Source organism: Canis lupus, chromosome 28, assembly GCF_003254725.2.
Source record: "Canis lupus dingo isolate Sandy chromosome 28, ASM325472v2, whole genome shotgun sequence".
NCBI classification, from domain to species: domain Eukaryota; kingdom Metazoa; phylum Chordata; class Mammalia; order Carnivora; family Canidae; genus Canis; species Canis lupus.
This window is the reverse complement of record NC_064270.1, coordinates 15,433,442-15,450,705: the sequence shown is the minus strand read 5'-3', so window position 1 is coordinate 15,450,705 and position 17,264 is coordinate 15,433,442. Positions and strand designations below refer to the sequence as shown.

General features: G+C 40.1%; 1 protein-coding gene across 1 annotated transcript; it reads right to left on the bottom strand.

Annotated features, from left to right (window-relative positions):
- Positions 1-2,527: 2,527 nt before the first annotated feature.
- BORCS7 (BLOC-1 related complex subunit 7) lies at positions 2,528-12,800 on the bottom strand. Its single transcript, XM_025467061.3, has 5 exons — positions 12,588-12,800; positions 5,265-5,327; positions 5,107-5,150; positions 3,756-3,776; positions 2,528-2,861 (listed from the first exon to the last, which is right to left on the bottom strand). The coding sequence occupies exons 1-5, from the start codon at positions 12,783-12,785 to the stop codon at positions 2,810-2,812; spliced, it is 378 nt and encodes a 125-aa protein (XP_025322846.1). The 5' UTR covers positions 12,786-12,800; the 3' UTR covers positions 2,528-2,809.
- Positions 12,801-17,264: the final 4,464 nt, after the last annotated feature.

Here is a 17,264-nt window from a genome sequence, read left to right as displayed (position 1 = left end):
CTTATCATTCATGCTCGGTTTTCTTATTCTATTGTAATTTCTTCTCTAAGTTCTAGCCACAAACTCCTTAAAAAAAGAAAACATTTCCACCCTTTTCCCTAATATGGAGATTTATTTTTTTTAAGGGTTTTTCTTTTTCTTTTTTTAATTTTTATTTATTTATGTATGATAGTCACAGAGAGAGAGAGAGGCAGAGACACAGGCAGAGGGAGAAGCAGGCTCCATGCACCGGGAGCCCGATGTGGGATTCGATTCCGGGTCTCCAGGATCGCGCCCTGGGCCAAAAGCAGGCGCTAAACCGCTGCGCCACCCAGGGATCCCCCTAATATGGAGATTTAAAGCACGATTTTTTTCCTTTATATTACTACTTAGGTTCTATCACATTAACTTTCTTGCATAGAATTTGAATTTTCATGGGATGCCTGGGTGGCTCAGCAGTTTGGTGCCTGCCTTTGACCCAGGGCGTTGTCCTAGGGTCCCGGGGTCCCGGGATCGAGTCCCACATAGGGCTCCCTGCATGGGGCCTGCTTCTCCCTCTGCTTGTGTCTCTGCCCCTCGCTCTCTCTCTGTGTCTCTCATGAATAAATAAAATCTTAAAAAAAAAAATCTGAATTTTCACTATTTTAAAAATATTATCTTTCAACATATTCTCTACAACCCAGATGTTATTTAAAGAAGTATTTTTAGTTTTCATATGTTTGATCACCATTTAATTCTACCTAACCCATTATTTCTACAAGAGACATACTATCAAATTATGTATACAATTCTGACTGTTGATACTTTTTTGGCTACTTTTCTTTCATGGATTTTGGCATTATGTTCTTTAACTAAATTTGGGGATCCCGGGTGGCTCAGCGGTTTAGCGCCTGCCTTTGGCCTAGGGCGTGATCCTGGAGTCCCGGGATCAAGCCCCATGTTGGGCTCCCTGCATGGAGCGTGCTTCTCCCTCTGCCTGTGTCTCTGCCTCTCTCTCTCTCTCTCTCTCTGTGTGTCTCTCATGAATAAATAAATAAATAATCTTTAAAAAAATAAAAAAAAATGACTAAATTCAGTACTACTAGGTTTTGTTATTTATTGTAAATTTTACACATACCATTAAAATTTTGATGATGAGTTTTTTTATCAAGTATAATGTAAGCAATCATTGCTTCTTTAATATTTGTTCCATCATGATAAGGAAAACTTAGACCATACCTTTACTTTAATTTTTAATTTTTTACAAATGTCATGTTAGGTATTTCTTTGCATCTTGGATACTTGGATGATTAAACTTTGCTTTGCTTTCTAAACTGATGATCCTTTTAAGATTTTCTAAGCAGATAATCCTACCATATGATAATAATTTTATCTCCTTGTTGCTCATAATAGCTATACTTATTTTTAATTTCTGCACTAGACATGGCCTCCAGCAAAATGCTGAATAGCAACAGTGATAGTAACATCCTCCAATAATGCCAAATGTTTTACTCCTAATATGACATTTGCTGTCAATTTGTGACCCTTCTTTTAGAAGGTGAATTAAGTCCACTTACATTTAATAATTGTGATGAGTGTTATAGAATGAATGCATAACTAAATTCCTTCACACTTAGTTTTTTTCTTTTACCTTAAGTTAATGTGTATAGGTATAATGAGGGATAAATACAACCTAATATAATTAGTCAACTTGATGATATACAATATGAATTAAATTTGACTCTTACTTGCTTTTTCTTTTTCACTGAAAACACCACCATTTTCTTATGTCAGCTTTCTCCTAATTCCTTAGTGAAGTAAGAAATGAACTAGAACACGACATGGTCCCATTTAAAATTCAAAGACATTCAAAGAAATGCCTTTTAGCAAGATGAATTAAATGAACATGGGCAAATATCTAAAAACAGAAGGCTTTCACCATGGCACAACCCTACACTGCCTTTGCATTTGGCAGTAATGTTCTACAAGTGAATCTGCTGATGATTAGCAAAATTACAAAATGAACCCAAGGCCAATTAATCTAGAGTCACAAAAAAGAAATGCAGGTCAAGGCAGGAGTTTGCAGCTGGCCAGATATGGTACCATTTGCCTAATTTTCAATTGGGAATTTGCTACAGTGAATAAAATAAATATCTCCTCTGAGTTAATAAAAAATAACAGATATTACCTATCACCATTCTGTAACCATGAGACTTCCTGAACATATATATGATCAAAAGAAGTCTTTAAAAAGAATATTAAGGGGACCCCTGGGTGGCTCAGTGGTTTGGTGCCTGCCTTTGGCTCAGGCCGTGATCCTGGAGACCGGGGATCGAATCCCACATTGGGCTCCCTGCATGGAGCCTGCTTCTCCCTCTGCCTCTCTCTCTCTGTCTTTTATGAATAAATAAATAAAATCTTTAAAAAATAAAATAAAATAAAATAAAATAAAAAGAATATTAATCATTCCTATGTTTTCACAGTAGAAGCCTGATTTTTGGATTTAAAATATTATTCAGCATTTGCTTAAGAATCACATTTAGATGACATAGTTTTTCACATATAAAAGTTCTGTGGGAAAAACTAAGATCTTTTTTATTTTGCTTTAACATAAAACTAAACAGAGCAATTAAAAAATTCAGTAAGAGCATGGGTTAGTCTGCTTTAAGAGTACTTCCAAAATTCAACCACCCAGCTTCTCTTCAGAGGAAACTGTAGACCATCACAAATCTTTTCTAACTTAACTTTTGGAGAAGAAAATGGAAAATGTAAACCCACAGGACAGTAATTGAATAAAATATTTCCTTCTCAGTGTCAGGCAAAGAAGTGCTTTTCCTGCTTACAAGCCATTCTATTTCAACAGATGATTCAACTGGTCCTGTAGATCAGAAGACTGCTCAACACTAAAAATTAGAACAGAAAAGAAATTTATCTGGAATGAGCAATAAAGACCTCTCTTTGTACAATTTGTACTTTAATGCATACATACTGCTGAAGCTAAATCAAAATTTATATTGGTCCACTACAGTCCCAGAAGTTTAAACTATGAAAAAAAGGTTTGTAAAGCCAATTAGTGTAACCAATGTTGTAAGGGACAGATTTAATCCACTCAAAAAAACCCCAATATTGCTCAATGACTTTATTAGCACCTTTACTTAATAAATATTACCAGTGTAGAAAGTTTTCTATCCCTTAAGGTTGGCTTCTACACCCTGTAATTTTTAGAAAACCTTTACTAACAATGAACTGACTTACTGCATACCTTTGAAATATACAGTTGACCTTGAATAATGTGGGAGTTACAGGCGCTGTTGCCCCACACAGTCAAAATCTATGTATAACCTGACTCCTCCAAATCTTAACTACTAAGCGCTTACTGTTGACCAGAAGCCTAACTGGTAACATAAACAGCCAATTAACACATATTTTGTGTTATATAAATTATAGGCTACACTCTTATAATAAAGTAAGCTAGAGAAAAAATGTTATTAAGAAAACTATAAGTAGAAGAAAAAAAAGGAAAAAAAGAAAACTATAAGGAAGAAAAAATAAACATTTACAATACTGTATCGGATTTATTAAAAAAAAAATCTGTGTGTTAAGTGGAACTGTGTAGCTCAAACTTGTATTGTTCAAGGGTCAACTGTACTGTTTTCTTTATATCCCAAATGAGCCAACCCAGAACACATGACAGTTTAAGGCCATGTGTCAACCAGAGTTTCACATTGATCCTAGGCCCAGAAGTACAATTCCCTGCAGTTGATCCCCCCGACTCCCCCATCTTTGGGGTTACTTACTTCTTCTGAATAGCTTCTTGCCTAAATCAGAAAAGGAAAGAGGAAAACAAACATTAAAAAATCTAAGAAAACTAGTTCAACTTATGGCGAGGTATTTGAAATAGGCAGAATGAATTTCTAGCTTATGTCACGATCTATATTTCTGTCCATTCTAGCTTAAGACTATGCTCTTGAAGCTCTGTTCACTGAGTGAAGAGTTGCTAAAAAGATGGATTCTAAGCCTGAAGAGGTAATGGCCCTCTATCAGACTGAGGGAGGTGGTGCCACTTACTATATGTATGGCTCACATTCAGTCCAGGTATGTGTAGCCTAATGGTCACACACCTGATATACACACACACCAAGAATGAACATTGAGCTGTTTAAAATTTTTTTTTTTTTTTTTAGATTTTGTATTTATTCATAGAAACAGAGAGAGAGAGAGAGAGAGGCAGAGACACAGGCAGAGGGAGAAGCAGGAATCATACAGAGAGCCTGATGTGGGACTCGATCCAGGGTCTCCAGGATCACGCCCTGGGCTGCAGGCGGCGCTAAACCGCTGCGCCACTGGGGCTGCCCGAGCTGTTTAAATGTTAAGAGTTAAATTCTCAATCATACATTTCTAATAGGTACCATAAGTAATATCAACTATATAAAATATAAAGCAAAATGAAATACAATGAAAAGCTAATTAAAATTTATCCAAGGGTATCTGGATGGCTCAGTGGTTGAGCATCTGCCTTTGGCTTAAGTTATGATCCCAGAGTCCCAAGGGTAGAGTCTTGCATCAGGCTCCCCCCGGGGGAGCCTGCCTCTCTTTCTGCCTCTCTGTGTCTCTTATGAATAAATAAATAAAATCTTAATAAAAAAAAAAGTTATCCAAAATTGTAACAGAGAGAGTTCTCTAGATTTCAAAATCTCCTGGATGATTTACATGTAGGGCTGGCTTAAATGAGGGACTACAGGATACAGGCCACAGCTACACTTGATTTCCTAGTGCAAGCACAGACTCCCCAGGAGAGACCCTGGGCACAGGTAGTCAACAGATACTGATTGTCTACTAGAAGCATGATCCTGGCATGGGCCCTGTCCTCTTGGGGTTTAGAGTCTCTCTCTCTGAGGAGCCCCCAGATGAATATAGAGAGACTCACAAAAGGCAGTCTCTGCTCTTGATCTCATCCCATACTCTGGCTTCTTCTGCAGTCGCAGCCATCTTTTCCAGAAGGAGCTCATTCTTAACTAACCCCATCTCTACTCCCAACTCCTGCTTTTATAGGAAAATGTGCTGAAGCACAAAGGCAGGTGGGGCGGGGGATGTCAGTCTGTGGAAGGTGACTTTGCAACAAGCCAGCACTGGAGAGGGCATACTCACTGGTATTGAAGGTGCGTTGTTATTATTGCCATTTTCCTTAAACTCTGCATTAAAAAAAAAAGAACAAAACAAAAAAACAGACAGAGAACATTCCACTTTCTTGTAGCCACACCAATTATGTAGATAAAACCCAAATCATAAAAGAAATTGTTTCTTACATCTTCTGAGTGCAAGATGGCATCTTCCTGCAGGACCATGTTTCGAGCCGCCTGACCTAGCAGCTGGAAGACAAAAATAAAGTGGTAATGATCAAAATCTGCAAACTTCCTGTCATCTTCTCTTGCAGCTGTTATACCACCGCCCTCTCTCCTCCCCTCCCCCCATACAACTACAAATGCTCCAAATGTAACAGAGGATAATTTCCCATTTGTTCACGTTGAAAATCCAAATTCAGGGTCACTCTGGCAGTCCTGGCCTGGGCTCACCACCCGTTCCAAAGGCTACTGCTTAAGAAATCAAAGGCTCCCTGTGTAGCTTATGAGCCAAGAGCTGAAAGGAGAAGTCTGCAAAGAAAACTTTGGCTGCACAGGCCCAGTGAGAACTCTTGGTTTTTAAAAGGCAAATCTGACATTTGGGGTGGTTTGAAAGGGATGAGGGAGCAGGAACTAGGGCAGGGCTAAAAAGGAGAGCAGGAATATAGCTGTTTAGAAATGGAATGAGAGAGGGACACCTGGGTGGCTCAGCGGTTGAGCGTCTGCCTTTGGCTCAGGGCGTGATCTCGGAGTCCTGCAATCGAGTCCCACATCAGGCTTCTGGCATGGAGCCTGCTTCTCCCTCTGCCTGTGTCTCTGCCTCTCTCTCTGTGTGCCTCTCATGAATAAATAAATAAAATATTTTTTAAATAAATAAATAAACAAAAACAATCAGGAAAAAAAAAAAAAAGAAGAAGAAATGGGAATGGAATGAGAGAGACACACAGAGTACAAAGAGGCCTGGGAAGAAGCTCGGGGTTGAAATGGGAAAGCACCACAGGAAGGATGGCCGGATGGGGCAGGGTAGGATACAAAGAGAAAATGTAACTGTACTTAGGGCAGTGAGCAAAGCTCCACCCACGTTGAGAATTGTGAATCACTGTGCTGTACACTTGAAACTAATATAACATTGTATGTCAACTATATTTCAATTTAAAAAGAAAGACAAAAAGGAGAAATGTGGAAGCAGATTTTGATGAGTTCTGATAGCTGATAGAGGGGCCACAAGACCAAGAGACAAAAGCTGAGCTCCGATTCAGATGGCTGGCCTGTAGCCACAGAGATGTGACTCAGGGCTGTGAGGCAAGGGGAGATGGACAGAAGTCTGTGGCCTACTGTCATAACTCTGCTCCAGCAGACATGAAGTCCAACCCCATAAGGGGAGCTGCTGCTATGTACATCCTACCTACCGTCCCTGTTCCCTTGGGCCAGAGAGATTCCAATGAAGAGGGGACCGATGACCTAAAATTCACCAGGAATACCAGCATTGCTATGGTCTCCAGATAGTCTTTTTACTAATTTTCTTTCTTTCTTTTTTTTTTTTTTAAAGATTTTATTTATTTATTTATGAGAAACAGAGAGAGAGAGGGGTAGAGACACAGGCAGAGGGAGAAGCAGGCTCCATGCAGGGAGCCTGACGTGGGACTCGATCCCAGGTCTCCAGGATCACTCCCTGGGCTGCAGGCAGCTATAAACCGCTGTGCCACCAGGGCTGCCCTCTTTTTACTAATTTTCAAGTTTTAAAATTAATAAACCTATATGTGCTTCTAAATCGAAACAGTAAAATAAGACCTTCGATCCCTGTCCCTTTCCCTACCCATTCTCCTTCCCCTATGCATAAATATTTTTTTAGAGGTGCCTGGTTGGCTCAGGTAGTAGAGCACGTGTGACTCTTGATCTCAGGGTCATGAGTTCAAGCCCCACGTTGGGCATGGAGCCTACTTAGCTAAATAAATAAATAAAAATTAAAAATATACATATACTACCTATGTACATATAATAATGGGATATATATATATATATATATATATATATATATACATATACACACACACACACACACACACACAGGGTTCATCTTTCCATTGCTTCTTTCTAAAAGTGGACATACATATATACCTGTACCCCTCCTTACTTAAAATGTAACTACTATCTGCACTCTTCCACACAGTGCTATTTTCACTTGACAAGATTGGCTAAAATAGATGTGCAGTAATTTATACTGAATCTGCGCATTGCTCTTTTATGGCTGCTGAGCACTCTGCTGTATACATGCCCCCTTAAGATTATTCAACCAGTTGTCTTGTAGACTTTGGGACTATTTCTAGTCTTTGTTATTATAAGTAGTGCTACAAAAAAATATCTTATATATCTATGTGTCTTTTTGCTAGTGTATCTTTGGGATAGATTCATAGAATTATGACTGTGATTGCTGGATGAGGGGATTTTAGTTTTGCTACATATTGCCAAATTCCCCTCCACTGGGGTTACACCATTTCACACTCCTGTCCACAATGTATTAGAGTGCCTCTGGCCACTTTTAAGTGGCCAACTCCAAAGTCCTATAGATGGGAGATGGTGACAGACAAACTGATGACAGAAAGAAAAGGTTCTCACAGAAATTTCCTCATGCATTGAGTCGGTCAGTCAACAAATATTTATTATTAAGTGCTTATAATATGCTAGGGAGAAACATAGCCCCTGTCCTCACAGGGCTCACAATTTGGGGACACAGGCACTACCTTATGGTAACAGCTGATGGGGAAGCACCAGATGACTGGGCAGCACAGGGTAGGGGGGGTGGGATGTGACCCATTACAGGGATGGGTGTTCAGGGAGGGCTTCCTAAAAGAAGTGACGTCTAAGCAGAGACCTAAAAGTCGAGCACAATCAGATTTACTGTTTTAGAAGCGTGGCAAGCAGAATGGACTGAAGCAGGGACTGAAGTCAGAGACTGGTTTGGGAGAACACTGCCATAGTCTAGGCAAGCAGTGAAAGTGGCCTGAGCCACAGGAGTGGCAGTTGAAAGGCAGGCGGCCAGGGTGGGGGAGGTGATCATTTCGAAGATAGACTCAAGGAGACTCATGATTCCTGGACTCGTGATTGCTGTTGCAATGCAGGGCCAAGGCCCTTTCTTTGATGAAAGATGTCTTCATTGGCATTCTGCATCATTTTCTTGCATAAACCAACCACGCACATCACATATCATTTAAGATGTCCGGTTTGGGTTCCTTTAAAGTGGAACAACATCTTGAGTATTTCCCCCTAGGCTTTTACCATTGACTTGCTCACTTGAGTTGCTATTAAGCAACTCAATAGCAATCTTAGCTACTCATCTTCAACAAGTATTATTACTAAGTTGCTATTTGTTAGCTCTTCATCTTCAAGATCTTTCCAACATAGTTTTCATAGCAATTCCAATTCCCTTTTTGTTTTCATTCTGGTTCATCATTTTCCATATTATTGCATTAAATAATGCAGTTACAGTAGCAAGCATAAACACAGGCTTAAGATAACAGACAAAGGACCCTAAAAAAACACACACACACACACCCCACAATGGACCCTTTACTCAGCACAACTCGACTGGAGGAGTAGAGGTGCAGGCGTACACAGGAGGAGCGTGGGGATCACACATGTGGGCACCGGCTGGCATGTTCTTCCCCACTTGGTACTCCAGCCATACTGGCCTCCTCGCACACCCTGCACACACTCCCATTTCAAGACATTTACATTACATTTGCCATTTCTTCAATTTGGAACGCTCTGCCTCATGTGACTGATTCCCTCACTTCATTCAAGTGTCTACTCCAATGTCTCCTCCTTTAGGGAGCCCTTCCCCAACCACCCTGTCTCAGGAAAACCCTTTCATCACTCTCTACTCTCAGCTTTGTTTTTTCTTCATGATATTTATTACCACCTGTTTGTTTCATTTATTTGTCTGTCTCTTCACTAAATGTAAGCTTCCTAAGTACAGGGACTAGTTTTGTGTATCATTCTCTACCTTACACCTGGAATAGTTCATGGCACATAGCAGACAATATTTGTTAAGTGAATGCTGTGGAAGGAGAGCTTTACACGTGGAAATTGTGTAATTGTCAGCTAATCAAACAAAACAGTCACATGGAGACTGCTGAAAAGAGAAACAATGTTCTATGTAAGAAGGATTGAAATAGAAAATTAGGCTCCATGTCCACAATGAGACCAAGAGTTTCCTTTCCCTCAGGACCAACAACAGGGAGGTGCCCTGTGGCTTTGGGACAATTTGGGCCACACCAAAACCAAATCAAAAAGGTAGAGAAGAAAGTCTAAGGAATATAAAGAATGTGTACCCCCCTGGAGAAGACAGTTGCCACTAGATCCCCAAAAACCATAAACAGAAGTTGTTAAGTGAAAATAAACTGTAAATACTTGAGACATTTTTTTCTCTAGGAGACTCAGGTTACAGCTCAGGACACCATCAAGAAAACAAAAACAAAACTCACAGAATGGGAGAAAATATGTACAAACAATATCCGATAAGGGATAAACATTCAGAATATATGAAGAACTACAACTCAATAACAGAAAGTCCAATTTAGAAATGGACAATGATTTTCATAGACATTTCTCCAAAGATATACAAATGGCCAGTAAGAACGAACAATGCTCAACATCACTAGTCTTTGGGGAAATGCAAATCAAAACCACTGGGGGATACTAGTTTATACCTCTCAGGATGGCTATGATTAAAAATGGAAAATGACAAATGTATCTGGAACGCTGATGCATTGGTAACAATGGAAAATAGTACACCTATTGTGCTAAACAATATGGGGATTCCTCAAAAAGTTATATGACCCAGCAATTGCAATTGCAACTCAGCAATTACCCCAAATAATTGGAAGTAGGGTCTCAAATAGGTATTTATATACCAATGTTTACTGCAGCATATTCACAAAGCCAAAAGGTGGAAACAATCACCAAATGAATGAATAAATAAAACGTGGTATATACATAAAATGGAATATTATTCAATCCTAAAGATTAATATAATACTGGTATGTGCTACAAAAAAAAACAAAGACAAAAAAAGAAAAGCAACAAGACACTCCAAATAATCTATACTTTAGTAAAGGAAATGGCAAAAATACATAACTACAGAAAAAGTCAATATAATAAGATACCTAATAAAAAGATAAATCAGAGAACTGAGAGATGATGTGTGAACCTCAGAACGCTGGAATTATTTCAGTTTAACTCAATTCATACCATTTACTGAACACCCAATCTAACTCTACTATAGAAGAACCTCATGTGAAAAATACACAAGGAGGAACAGAAAGGAGCAAGTAACATTAGGGCAGTCAATGGTAACGCCACAGCTTTGTGGCCACTTAACCAGCTAATATCACATGAGAGGTGATGTCCAAGATTATGAGCCTAGAACCAGTCTGTCTAAATTTGAATCCTAGTTCTATCCCTTCCTAGCTATGTTGTAACCTTGGACAAATTCCTTTTTGTATCTTCTATATAAGAAAAGCATCTCCTCTATTAGTGAGTATAAAGATTAAGCTACATAAAACACAGTAGAGTTCAGCACATAGTAGATGCTCAAAAAAGAAGATGGATGTTCAATACATACTGGTGGTTAACTATGAACACTATATACATATTTTTTAAATTTATGTATCCATACCTTGTTTCTCCTCCAGAAACACTGAAGGCAATTTATACCAAATTACGTGCATGTGTGTGTACACATATATACACATTTTTTCTTAAACAGCAACAGAATCTAAAAGTCATTAAAAGGAGAAGGAAGTAAATGTGTCTATTACTAAAACTGATCAAAGAACTTCCGTGCAACCAAGGCAAAATGTAAGACACTTGCATTGTATAATTCTTATTTGGTAAAGGCAACATAACAATTCCTCAGAGATAGAGAGACTGTCCTCTGATACTGAATTCTAAAATGAACATACCACATAAGACCTCATACAAAACCTACTTGGGATCACCAAATCAGTGACTTCAGCAATAGTATTATGGTAAATAAAAAACACCTTCTTCATACAGTTATTTCTTGTAGTCATTATCAATAAAAGCTAAGGACTTAACATGAAAGGTGATTCTGTAAAGACAATCTACTGGGCCCTAAACTAATATGAATAAAGCTGCTATGAATATTCATATACAAGTCCAAAAGCTTGTAGCCATTCTGTGCTTGTTACTATAATTACATAACTTAATGAAACAATATAGAAACTGATGAAATATGAGTTAAAAGACAGTTGCTATTATTGTGAAAACTAAGGTGAAAATAACCAATACTTACTGAAGATGAGCAGCCAAGACACACTGCTATTAATTATAAGCAAGATAATGGTTAAGGTTTATAGAAGAAATTCACAAAAATCTAAAAAGCTTTGTGGTTGTTTTTTTTTTTTTTTTAAGATTTTATTTATTCGAGATAGAAAGGGATCAAGAGAGGACATGAGCAGGGGCAGAGGGAGAGGAAGAAACAGACTCCCTTGCAGAGCAGGGAGCCCAAGGTTGGGCTCAATCCCAGGACCTCCGTATCATGACGTGAGCTGGGAAGGCAGATGTTTAATGGAGTGAGCCACCTAGAAGCCCCTAAAAAGGCTTTGTACTCAGATTGTTTCACAGGTATATTCAAGATGTTCCACTTTAAAAAACCAAAACAGGAACTCCTAGATAATATGTTATACGTGTGGTATGTATATGTAACAAAATGAGAGGCATATTATCACTTCTCTTGGGTAAAAACCTAGAGTGTAATGGCTCCGTCATCAGAACCATTTTGTTTATCCATTCACTTGTCAATGGAAATTTGGGTTGTTTCCAGTTTGGTGCTATCATGGATATGGTGTCATGCACATATACAAATCTTTTTGTGGACATATATTTTCATTTCTTGTGGGTGAATATCCAAGAGTACAATACTTTTTTTGGAGACACTGTACATATATAAAACTTTCTGGTGTGAAAAAGCCATCATATAACTCCATTCGTGGAACCAGCTAAAGGATGAAGGGGAAGTCAGGGCAAAGGAGAAAGCTAATCAATGAAACAGAAAACCAAGAATGTGGCCAGAAAGACAAATCAGAAAAGAACAAATCCACAGACGATGCACAGAAGTGTGGAAGGAATCTGGGATGTTGAGGGCAAAACCATGCGGAATTTCAGGGCTAAAAATGGATAGATCTTCACTAGAAGACAACCCCATGAAACAAATGAGGAACTGGCCAGGACCACTGTCTTATCCGCTGCTCCCAGGCAATCTCCGCCTTAAAGCACAGATTCCCACCGTTTTTTTTCTCTTCCTACATCGCTAATGCCCGAGAGACTACACATCCCAGAATGCAACACGCGCCCTTAGCGGAAGAGCTCTGCTATCTGGGAGCGGTTCACAGCCTACAATTCCCAGGAGGTAATGCGATCTCCTTCCCACTGCTAGGGAAGACTTGGGCCCGGGGTACCCGGCCGGAATGTCCACTCCCAGCTCACCTCAGAGCTCCGGGAGCCTTTCAGCACCTGCTTGGTGAGCGCGATCACATCCGTCCCACAGGTGTTCACCTTCTCTGTGAGGAGCCCCTTCACGGATTGACCGAATCGCGCTTGCGAATCTGGTGTCCCAGTCGCCATCACCTCAACTAGTGAACGCCTCAGCCTGGACAACGGCGAGTCGCTGGGGCCAAAAGGCATCAAAGCGGAAGGAAGCGAAGTGGCGTCTCTTCCACCGTGGGAAAAGGAAGGGACGCATGCGCCCAGCGGAGGTTGACTTTACCTAACTTTAAATTAAAATAAAATATTCAGGTGGTATCCTGAGGAAGATGGGGGCCCCAGGCGGACATCTCTGGAGGGAACTGAAGACAATTTCAGTAAATCTATGGGTTAGAATCAGAAGGGCCTGGAATACAGTCCTACTTCTGCATTTAGTCATGTGACTGCAAATTACTCAAGCTTTGAGTCTTGTGTTCATCAGTAAGAAAACAATGTTCAAGTCTCCAAAGGGTTATGAGCATGAATTAAAGTAATTCAGTTCAATTTTAATAAAATTTCATGAGGCAAACATCAAACTGTGCTAGACTGAGGGTAGAGAAAGAGAAGAGATACAGTCCTTTGTCTCTAGGAGCTCCCAGGCCATGTAATGAGCCACGTAAACAGCTCATAAATGGAGGCAGTGCTCAACATCACTAGTAATTTTTTATGATAAATGATCGCTTTGTTCTATTAAAAGCAAACTGTCACTTTGGAAATGAATTAATATCTGAAATGTTTCATGTAGCTCTATTTCTTTTTTAGCTAACACATAAGAGATGAGAATGGTGTCATGTTGCAAATTTTGTTCAAAATCACCTGTATTCAGTGATGAAATTTTGGAATTATAGGTGAGGTTTGGTGGGGTGAGGTCCGGAGCCGATGACCAAGAAAGAATTCTTGAGACGTCTTTGGTGCAAAATGGTGGTTTTATTAAAGAACAGGGACCGGACCCGTGGGCAGGAGGAGCTGCTGCCCTGAAGCCTGTGAGGGGTTGCTGATTATATACCCGGGAGTTGGGAGGGGTTTGAGGATAGTGTACTCTCTAAGGAATTTCGGAAGCAAGGTTTCCAGGACCTTGAGGGAGCTAGCTATTGTTAGGAAAATGTCACTTATTACCGTCTAATAAAACCTGAGTCATGAGATTCTTCAGATGTGTATTGGTGGGCCATGTTCTTGGAGGATGATTGCCATGTTCTTGGAGGATGATTGCCAACACATATCTTGGGGGTTTAGAGATAAAGGGAAATTTCTAAAGGAATTTTTATGTTAAAGTAGGCTAATAGGATCCTGCAGGTCGAGCTACTTTTGCCCTTAGCAAAGTATTAACATGGAGGCAGTTGAGTCTGTAGAGGAATGTCACTCTCCCTGTTTCAAGGACTTGTCAATGTGCTTTGTCCTCAGCCAGTCCTCTGTTCCCTCATCATTCAGTATCATTACTTTCTCCTCCAAGAGTATAGATTCATGTCTCTGTTGATTCTTTATCAGTTTTATTAAGGTACGATTTATGTGCAATAACTATGTTCTTTCAAAGTGTAGAGTTTGATTAGTGGGACAGATGTACACATCTGTGAACCACCACAATTAAGATATAGAACATTTTTATCACCCCCAGAGGTATCCAGATGTCTCTTTGCGGTCCATCTGTCCCTCACTCTAGGCAACAACTGATCTGCTTTCTAGCACTATAAGCTAATTTGCATTTCTAGAATGCTATGTAATTGGAATAATATAGGAAGTATGGGGATCCCTGGGTGGCGCAGCGGTTTAGCGCCTGCCTTTGGCTCAGGGCACGATCCTGGAGTCCTGGGATCGAGTCCCACGTCGGGCTCCCGGCATGAAGCCTGCTTCTCCCTCCTCCTGTGTCTCTGCCTCTCTCTCTCTCTCTCTCTCTCTCTCATGAATAAATAAATAAATAAATAAATAAATAAATCTTTTAAAAATATATAGGAAGTATTACCTTTGTCTAGCTTCTTTCAGCATGATTTTGAGAGTTATCCACACTGTAGTGTGTATCACTAGTCTATTCCTTTTTATTGCTGAGTAATACTCCATCGTTTGAATATGTCTCATTTTGTTTATCCATTCACATGGAAATGGATATTTGGGTTGTTTCCATCTGGGTGCTGTTATAAATAAAGCTGCTGTGGCATTCAGATACAAGTCCCTCTGGATTGTTTTCGTTTATCTTGGATAATATCTAGGAGTAGAATGGCTGGGTCATATAAGTATTTAACTTTTCAAGGCACTGCCAGGGCATCTGGGTAGCTCAGTGGGTTGGGCCTCTGACTCTTGGTTTCCACTCAGGTAGTGATCTTGGAATCTTGGGATTAAGCCCTGTGTTAGGCTCTGAGCTCAGCTGGAGATTCTCTCCCTCTCCCTCTGCCCCTCTCTTTGCTCTCTTTCTCAATAAATAAATATATCTTTAAAAAAAAAACTGCCAGGGTGCGTGGGTGGCTCAGTTGAGTGTCTCTTTTCAGCTCAGGTCATGATCCCAGGGTCCTGGGATCAAGCCCCATGTTGGGCTCCCTGCACTGCGAGAAGTCTGCTTCTTCCATTCCCTCTCCCTCTCCCTCTGCTCATACTCACTCTCTCTCTCTCTCTCAAATAAATAAATGAAATCTTAAAAAAAAAAAAAAACAATCTGCCAAACCATTTCCCAAAGTTTTTACCATTTTATGTTCCCAGTACCAGCGTGGGAGATTCCAGTTGCTCCACAACCACAAATTTAGGAAAAGATTGTTATGTAACCATGGTAACATACCATGTTACATACCTGTGGTAGACAGACTGGCCACTGACAGGTAGCTTCCATGATCCCCATCCCATGGTGTTCATGTGCTTGTGTGATCCCCTTCTTATACATGTGGGCAGGACCTGTGGCTTGTTTCTAACCAATAGAATATGCACAAGGAATGAGAGATACATGATTGTGTATACATGATTATGTAATTGCAAATACTGTTAGAACCATCTTGCTGGGGCAGCCCAGGTGGCTCAGCGGTTTAGCGCCTCCTTCAGCCCCGGACCTGATCCTGGAGGCCCAGGATCAAGTTCCACGTCAGGCTCCCTGCATGGAGCCTGCTTCTCCCTCTGCCTGTGTCTTTGCCTCTCTCCCTCTCTCTGTTTCTCATGAATAAATAAAATATTTTTAAAAATCATCTTGCTGAAGTCTCTTTCCCCCTTGCTGGCTGCGAGGAAGCAAGTGACCATGTTGGAGAACTCCATGTGGCAAGGAACTGCATCTAGTCACTGAGAAATGAGCCTCCAGCTGACAGCCAGCAAAAAAATGAAACACTCAAGCAAACAACCTAAAGGAACTGAATGCTACTAACAACCAGCCAAATGGGGAAATAAATCCTTACCCAGTTGTGAGCCTCCAGATGAGAACCCAGCGCTGGTTCACACCTTGATTGCAACCTTGTGAGACACTAAGTAGATGACCCACAAAAGTTGTACTTGGATTCCTGACTCACAGGGATTACAAGATAATAAATGTGTGTTGTTTTAAGCCACTGTTTGTGGTAATATTGCTGTACAGAATAGAAAACTAATACCCCCCAGAACGTGTTTGAAATCTGTTCAATCAGTTAATGACAACTCACCTCAGTGAAACCCTTCTGCAGATTAAGCAATCGGGGTCATTTCTGAAAGTTAGTCATCCATAAACCAATTCATGACAATAATTACCCCTCAGGGTGCCAATCAATGAACAGTAGTTTCACCCAAGTAACACTTCTTTTTTTTTAATTTTTTAATTATTTTTATTATTTTATTTTTATTATTTATTCATGAGAGATAGAGGGGGAGAGAGAGACAGAGACACAGGCAGAGGGAGAAACAGGCTCCATGCAGGAAGCAGGACATGGGCCTCGATCCCGGGACCCCAGGATCACACCCTGGACTGAAGGTGGCGCTAAACCACTGAGCCACCAGGGCTGCCCCCCAACTAACACTTCTATAGATAATATCAATTTTCTAATGTCCATCAATCCCTGAAGTCCATGCTTCCCCAAAACTCTATTAGGATCAACAGTCTACTCTGCTTAGAGAGACTGACTGATCTCCTTTATAATAATAAGGAAATTCAGTTTTGTCTATTTCATATATTGAGCTATAGTCTAATCATCTTTTGACAGTTCTAGAGGCTCTACCAAGATCATTTTGAAGACCCTCATATGGCAGCATTCCAGGGACCCTCAGATCAACAAGGTGAACTTCCCTGGATCTTTGAATCTAGTGGTTAGACCTTGGGTCCATCTGGAGATGTACCATTTAGTTAGGAAATCTAGGTCTTTGTATAAGGTTATTAGACCTTTTGTTTGGTGGTATATTGTTTGATAAATATTTTTACCATGAATATGATCATTCTGTTGCATGCTTTGCTTTTGCTGTTGTTGTTTATCTCTGTGTACAAAGCTATGTCACAAGGGATTTTGCTTTTGCCAGGATTATCTTGTTTCTTTTGAATGTATAAAGGGAGTATTTCACAGAGTATGGATGGAATCACAGGCACAGTAGTCTCAAACCCAATCTAAGCTGGCCTTTGAGGGTTAATGGTTGAGGTCTATTAGACTGGATACTGGCTGGTATTATCACATCCCTTTTGCTAACTGAAACCACCCAATCTTTTTCCACTAACTG